Below are 8,187 nucleotides of genomic sequence, written 5' to 3' on the forward strand. Positions count from 1 at the left end.
TTGTAAAATAAAAACCTAATTGAAACCAATTAACTCAACTAATAAACCATATAACTAATTAAAAACAAATAATTCCAATTAATCAAGTTAAAGAAAAATAAAAATACAATTAATCCATTAATGAAAATAAAAACACAACTAATCAATTAATGCAATTAAACAACCAATTAATCAAAACTGTAATTAAATACACAATTTAAACAATTAAATAGAATAAATAATAAAACAAATAAACAGTTTAGCAAATAATCAATTAATCACACAAAAATGCAGTAAAACCATAATTAAAAATACCGAGACTATCCTTTTAAAATTAGGGGTATTACATTCTTCCCCCCTAATAAAATGAATTCTATCCTTAGAATTCGCTCATACCTTCTTCCAATATTTCAGGAAACAGCGAGCGAATGACATCCTCCCATTCCTAAGTAGACTCAGCCTCATTGTGGTGACTCCACTGAACTCGCACCAAAGGAATAACCTTATTATGAAGAATTTGATCCCGACGGTCGACAATACGATACGGTGGCTCCAAATATGTTGCATCCGGCTGCAACTCAATCTCCCCAACTTCGATATACCGATCCTCATCTCGCAGACATTTCCGCAATATGGAAACATGGAACACATTATGCACACGATCCAAATTATCCGGAAGTGCCAACCGATAAGCAACAGTGCCAATTCAATCCGTAATCATAAATGGATTGACAAACCGCGGTGACAACTTCCCTTTCTTCCCAAAGCGTATTACTTCTTTCATAGGAGACACTTTGAGCAGAACCTTCCCAACCTGAAATTCCAAAGCACGAGTACGACGATCTGCATAACCCTTCTGCCTACTCTGAGCAGTGCGCATGCGATCCCTAATAAGAGCAATCTTCTTAGAAGTATCCTTAATAAACTCAGGACCCAAGAATCTGCTCTCACCCACCTTCATCGACACGGTCGGCCGTACAATGCCTCAAATGGTGCCATACCAATAGTCTTTTGGAAACTATTATTATATGCAAACTTTACAAGTGGCAAATAATCCTCCCAGTAGCCTTTGAAGTCAAGAACACATGAACGAAGCATATCCTCCATGATCTGATTAACCCTCTTGGTCTGTCCATCAGTCTGAGGATGATAAGCAGTACTAAGATGTAATTTTGTACCCAAGGCCAGCTGAAAACTCTTCCAAAATCCTGATACAAAGCTCGAATCCCTGTCCGATATAATAGATAATGGAACGCCATGTAACTTCACAATCTCTGCAATGTAAAGTCCCGTCAACTATTCCGATGTGAAGTCAGTGTGAATAGGCAAGAAATGAGCTGATTTAGTCAACTTATCCACAATGACCCAAATCGAATTGTAATCCTTAAAGGAATTTGGCAATCCCTCTACAAAATCCATAGAAATGCTCTCCCATTTCCACTCCGGTATAGGTAGTGGCTATAGAGCTCCTGGCAGCCGCTAATGATCAATCTTGACCATTTGACAAGTACTACATCAAGAGGCAAAAATAACAATATCCTTTTTCATACCTGCCCACGAAAATTACCGCTTTATATCCTGATACATCTTGTCAAACTCAGAATGATGAGCCTCAGTCATCACATCCTTCCTTAAATCATCAGCAGAAGGTACCACCAAATGACCCTTATACCTCAAACCTTTATCAGTCCCAACATAATAAAATGGAACCTCCTCGGAAGCTATCTTTGTAACCTTGTTAATGCACTGTTGATCCGTGAGTTGCGCCTTCAAAACTTTATGAAAAATCAAAGGTGTAACTACCATGCAAGCCATGAAAGCATCTGACAATTCATCCACAGTCTTCAAAGCATTCCACTCAGTGGTGAATAAAGCAGAAAGACTACCAATAGGTCGGCGACTGAGTGCATTTGCCACCACATTCGCTTTCCCTAGATGGTACTGTATAGAGAACTGATAGTCTTTTACAAACTCTAACCATCGGCGCTGCCTCATATTCAGCTCATGCTGAGTGAACAAATACTGCAGACTCTTGTGATTATTAAATAATCTGAAGGATTCCCCCAACAGATAATGCCTCCAAATACGTAAGGCAAAAGCCACAGCTGCCAACTCCAAATCATGTGTTGGTTAATTAAGCTTATGAGGCTTAAGTTTTTGAGATCCATATGAAATCGGTCGCTCCTCCTACATCAAAACACATCTAAGACCTTGCAAAGAAGCATCTGTGTAGACAAGATACTCAATCCCGCTCTGTGGAGTAGACAGAACTGGTGCAAAAGTCCACCTAAGCTCATCAAAAGCTTTCTGACAGTGTTCATCCCACATGAACCGTTTACCTTCTTTAGTCAGATGAGTGAGCGGTCCCACTATTTTCAAGAACCTGTAATGACCCAGTTATTTTCCTTCCTTTCTTTTTTCAAAAATTCTTTTTTTTTTTTTTTTTTTTTTTTTTTTCGTTTCCCTATTTCGTCCTTTAGTTATTTTTTCGATTTTCCTTCCATAACCTCACTTTTTGTGCTTGGATTTGATTCCGGCTTGGCATACATCCATGATATTTCATTTCCATGATATCTACATTTTTACTTTTATAGAAAAGCATATTAAATGTTTACTTTCTTGTAAAGTGCATGAAAGCATGACTTTTTGGTAATTATCCTAAACTTGAGGGGTTTTAGTGTAATTAAGAAAAGAAATTATTTTTCGTCTTAAGGACCATTTAGTAATTTAATTTGAAAGATATTTTCAAAAAGGACCTATTTGTAATTTTCAAAAAATGTGATAAGTGTCACATTCCTAAGGTGCCACTTGTTGGACTTGTGGTGGAACCACTTGAAGGCTTAATCTCTTGACTCATGGAGGGTGGAGATTCACCCATTTATTGACCTAGGATTCGACCACTTGTTGGCATAGATGGTTGACAAGTGTAGGTTCAATATTAAGCCTTAGAAGTTTACATAGGATGGTGACAAGTGTAGGACTCACCTTTAGTCTTGCATTAGTGTGTGTGTGAGAGGTAGTGCAAGAGCACCTAGTGAGTGGAGAATCCCACCATTTTAACTTAGGGTTTGCATTTTTATTCATTCATCTCTTTCCTCTCAAGAACTCTAACTTAGCCTCCATTGAAGGAAAAGCTTGACCAATAGCTTTAACTTCAATTTTGGTGCCCTTCCACTCACCAAAAACCATTCAGGTATTGGAGGATATGTTACGGGCTTGTATCTTGGATTTCGGTGGTAGTTGGGAGGACTACTTACCTTTGGTTGAGTTTGCCTACAACAACAGTTACCAAGCCAGTATTGGCATGGCACCTTTTGAGGCGTTGTATGGCAGGCCTTGCAGATCTCCAGTTTATTGGATCGAGGTCGGTGATACCATTGCCTTGGGTCCCGACATCGTCATTGAGACTACAGAGAAAATCAAGTTGATTCGGCAGCGGTTGGTTATAGCACAGAGCAGATAGCAGTCGGTTGGTTGATTCGGAGACGATCCTTGTCTTTTGAGGTAGGAGATCATGTTTTTCTTAAGATTTCTCTACGCAAGGGACTTCTGAGATTTCGACAGACTGGCAAGTTGTCTCATAGGTTCATTAGACCATTTGAGATTTTGGAGCACGTCGGTGAGGTTGCTTATCGTTTGGCGTTGCCTCCAGACCTGGATAGGGTCCACGACGTCTTTCATGTCTCTATGCTGAGGAAGTACGAATCGGATCCATCACATATTTTACGATGGACAAATGTTGTTATTGATGAGGACGTGACCGACGAAGAAGGTCTAGTCCAGATTCTTGATTCACGGGAACAGGTCTTGCAGACCAAGACCATTCCATTGGTTAAGGTCTTGTGGAGACACCACGGCGTCGAAGAGGATACCTGGGAGCTCAAACAGGAGGTTCGCTCTCGGTATCCCCACTTGTTCTCTCTTTCAGGTACGATTCGATTTTGGGGACGAAATCCTTTTTAAGGAGGGTAGATTGTAATGACCCGGTCATTTTCCTTCCTTTCTTTTTTCAAAAATTCATTTTTTTTTTCTTTTCCCTATTTCGGCCTTTAGTCATTTTTTCATTTTTCCTTACATAACCTCACTTTTTGTGCTCGGATTTGATTCCGGCTTGGCATACATCCATAATATTTCATTTCCATGATATCTACATTTTTACTTTTGTAGAAAAGCATATTAAATATTTACTTTCTTGTAAAGTGCATGAAAGCATGACTTTTTGGTAATTATCCTAAACTTGAGGGGTTTTAGTGTAATTAAGAAAAGTAATTATTTTTCGTCTTAGGGACCATTTAGCAATTTAATTTGAAAGATATTTTTAAAAAGGACCTATTTGTAATTTTTGAAAAATGTGACAAGTGTCACATTCCTAAGGTGCCACTTGTTGGTTTTGTGGTGAAACCACTTGGAGGCTTAATCTCTTGACTCATGGAGGGTGGAGATTCACCCATTTATTGACCTAGGATTGGACCACTTGTTGGTATAGATGGTTGACAAGTGTAGGTTCAATATTAAGCCTTAGTTTACATAGGATGGTGACAAGTGTAGGACTCACCTTTAGTCTTGCATTAGTGTGTGTGTGAGAGGTAGTGCAAGAGCACCTAGTGAGTGGAGAATCCCACCATTTTAACTTAGGGTTTGCATTTTTATTCATTTATCTCTTTCCTCTCAAGAACTCTAACTTAGCCTCCATTGAAGGAAAAGCTTGACCAATAGCTTTGACTTCAATTTTGGTGCGCTTCCACTCACCAAAAACCATTAAACTTGGAATACTTAAGTTTCCTCTCACTCTCCTCTATAAAACCCTTTTTTCATTTTCTATTTTTAAGCTTGGTTGCCTTGGATTATAGAGATTCTATTCTCTATTGAGGTAGGGGGTGTTATAGTTTATTGCTCAAGTCAATTATTGTTTTTCATAATGATGTATAAGTTGTATGCATGATTGTATTAAATAGAGAAACTAATGATTAGTGGAAACTTGCCTAAAATCCGCTTTAGACTTGGTATATGGCATGGCCATGACTTGATCTTTGTTGTATGTTAATTTGGCATGATTTAAATGAGCTTTTAAATCTAGAGATTTAAATTGATTTAAGTTGATTTAAATTCTATTTAATTGTACCATGCTTAAATTCCATTTTTGACTTGATATATGGCATGTCCATGAGTTACTCCTTGTCATATATTTAATTGGAATCATTTGGACAACTTTTGAAATCTAGAGAAATTACTTAATTAGTTTAATTAATTTCTATCTTATTGATCTAATGATTTAGTCATTCAATTCATGAGACTTGATGTGTTTTATCACATATCATGACTTGTTGCTCAACTTGTTGATTTGGAAACTTGGGATATTATTAAGAACATGACTTAGCTAGGACTTAGTTCTAGTACGGGAGATAGAGAGCTCCTTACACTATAGTGCGCACTAGGGGAAAGGTACCCATGGGTTAATAGCCCTAAAGTGATCTCAAGAGTATGGTTTTAATCTGGGCAATATCCAAGTATCCACTTTGGTTTGATTTCACATTTAAATTCCAAGTTGTTAACTTTGTGAATTTGCATCTCATCATGCTACGTTGAAAGTTTTAATGTCACTTTAATAGCATGGATTGAATTATATCAAATTGTAAACTTTGTAATATATTAAACTTGTGCATGCTCATTCCCTACGAGTAAACTTGTTTACTCACCTCGAAGTTACCGGGTGTTTTTCAGGTAAAGAAGCAATATTGTGGGATGCATAACAATCATAGACTTGCTAAACTTCTTGAAGTATTTTTGCTATGTTAGAATATGCACATGTTAGCATATCTTGTTCCATTTTGCTTAGTATGACAAAATATGTATTTGTTGTCTAAACTATGTAATGTACACTTAAGTGTACCTTTTGATGCTCTATGGATATGTTGTAATGTGGATGTGAGGGACCAGTTACCAGATTCATTGGAGGTGGATATTCATGGTGTTGATTGTGTTTTGACTTTTGAGTATGAATGGAAGCTGCAGATTTGTACATATTGTCAAAGAGTTGATCATGTGTCTACTAGATGTCCACAAAAAGTTTTATAGGCTAAACCACAGAAGAAAAAAATGGTTGATAAATGGGTGGTGAAGCAAAAAGGTCAGCTGGTGGTTCGAGATGAAGATGAAGTGTTTATGGATATGCCTATTAATGTAGAAGAAGACTTGGGAAAATAGGCTTCCACCCCTGTTGTCTCCATCCAAACCTCTAATGTCTTCCAACTTTTACAGAATGAAGATACTCAGACGGAAGCTGAGGAACTTAACTCAGGAAAAGAGGGGGGGGGGGGGGGGATCTTTAATAACTTCTAATCTTTACCGAATGCCAATATTCAGAAGGAAGTTGTGGAGCTTAATTTAAAAAAAGGGGGAGAGATTCTTCATCTCGACAATGTAATTAATATAGAAAAGGTTAGTAGTTCACACATAAGACTTGTCTCTGAAGCAAAAACTGGTCATGAAGCTTCAAGTGCAGAGATTAAGGTAATGTCTACAGTTTAATCTTTGAAGGGTTTTAGCACGGATGTCAAGGATGGTATTCAAAACCAAGTTGCGGGTGGGGATTCAGCCATTGCTATTTTCTCTTCCAAAGTAACTGACAGTCAACAGAAAGTTAAGAAGAAAAATAAAAGTGTGTTGGCATCAAACAGAGTGACTAGGAGTCAAGGGGGTATCCCTAATCCTCTTTTTCAATGATCACTTCATGGAATGTGAGGGGCTTAAATAAGCCCAGATGACAAAGGGAGGTTCGACAATGGATTAAATCAAATGACTCTCATTTTGTTTGTTTACAAGAAACTAGGGTTAGAAGGCCTAATTTTGATGTCATCATAAGGAAACTAAATAGAAGATGGAACTGGATTCATAATTATAACTCCCATGATCTGGGTAGAATTTGGATTGGTTGGGATCCCTTGTTTTTTACGGTGACAGTGGTCAATGAGATGGATCAGTGTATTTTACTTAAGGTTTGTATTTTACAAACTGATGAAGTGGTTTTCTGTACTCCTGTATATGCTTTGAATACTATTGCAGAAAGAAGAAAGCTATGGGATCAATTGGTCATTCAGTCTTTTGTTATTACTAGTCCATAGTTGGTAGTTGGAGATTGGAATGCTACCAAGTTTCATTCAGATAAACAAGGAGGCCGTTGGGTACCTCAAAAGCTTCTTGATGAATTTAATGAATACCTGCACAATACTGGTTTGATGGAATTATTTGCCTCTAATGGGGATTGGTCTTGGTGTAATAAGCAAGGAAGGAAAAGAAGAATTATGGCAAAATTGGATAGGGTTTTTACAAATGATGCTTGGCTGCAATTATTTACAGGTACAAAAATTTCATATTCTGCATCATTCTCTTCTGATCACTATGGAGTAGTTATTAATATTTTTAGACAATTTACAAGTGGCCCTAAGCCCTTTAAAATGTTAAAAATATGGTGTTTGCAAGATGGTATTATGGAGGTGATCAAGAAAGCCTGGGATGTTCCTATACCGGCTACTCCCATACATATTCTTCTAAAAAAACTTAGGAAGGTTAAGGCTGCTGTTAAGCTGTGGAATAAGGAATCTTTTGGGGATATTGAAGAGAGGGTGTTAACCACTAAGAAATCACTAGAAGAGATTCAGCTAACACTTCTTGACAACCCCACAAATGATATGTTTGACAAAGAAAATCAAGCTCAGGATGATTATTCTGATGCATTGTCTGCTCAAGAGATTTTATATGTTCAGAAATCATGGATCGTGTGGCTCAAAGACATTGACAGATGTACAGGCTATTTCCACTCCAAAATGAAGCAACACCATCAGTTTAATGCAATTACATCTGTGGATTACGAGAATGGATAGGTTACTACAGACACAGAGAATATCAAAACAGCTTTTGTTAATTATTATCAGGATTTATTTCAAAATAATTAAGTGGAGGATTCCTTTGTAGTTAATCCTAGATATATTCTTTCTTTTGAAGATAAGTTGATTCTGGATGCTCCTGTATCAACTAAAGAGATCAAAGCAATAGTGATGAATTTTAAGCCTGATAAAGCTCCTGGCCCAGACGGTTTCCCTGCAAGATTTTATCAATCCTTTTGGTCTATAGTTCAGCCTGAAGTATGTTCTGCTGTTCAAAATTTTTTCACAACAGGTTCTTTTCCAAATGGGGTGAGTAGCTCTTTCC

General features: G+C 37.4%; 1 protein-coding gene across 1 annotated transcript; it reads left to right on the plus strand.

Annotated features, from left to right (window-relative positions):
- The first annotated feature begins 3,666 nt into the window (after nucleotides 1-3,666).
- LOC132296560 (uncharacterized) lies at nucleotides 3,667-7,859 on the plus strand. The gene is made up of 3 exons (XM_059794751.1): nucleotides 3,667-3,870; nucleotides 6,343-6,489; nucleotides 7,101-7,859. The coding sequence occupies exons 1-3, from the start codon at nucleotides 3,667-3,669 to the stop codon at nucleotides 7,857-7,859; spliced, it is 1,110 nt and encodes a 369-aa protein (XP_059650734.1).
- Nucleotides 7,860-8,187: the final 328 nt, after the last annotated feature.

This window comes from Cornus florida, unplaced genomic scaffold (genome assembly GCF_030987335.1).
Source record: "Cornus florida cultivar Cherokee Brave unplaced genomic scaffold, ASM3098733v1 CherokeeBrave_3.0.0_Hap2_Chr02, whole genome shotgun sequence".
In the NCBI taxonomy this organism is placed as follows: Eukaryota; Viridiplantae; Streptophyta; class Magnoliopsida; order Cornales; family Cornaceae; genus Cornus; species Cornus florida.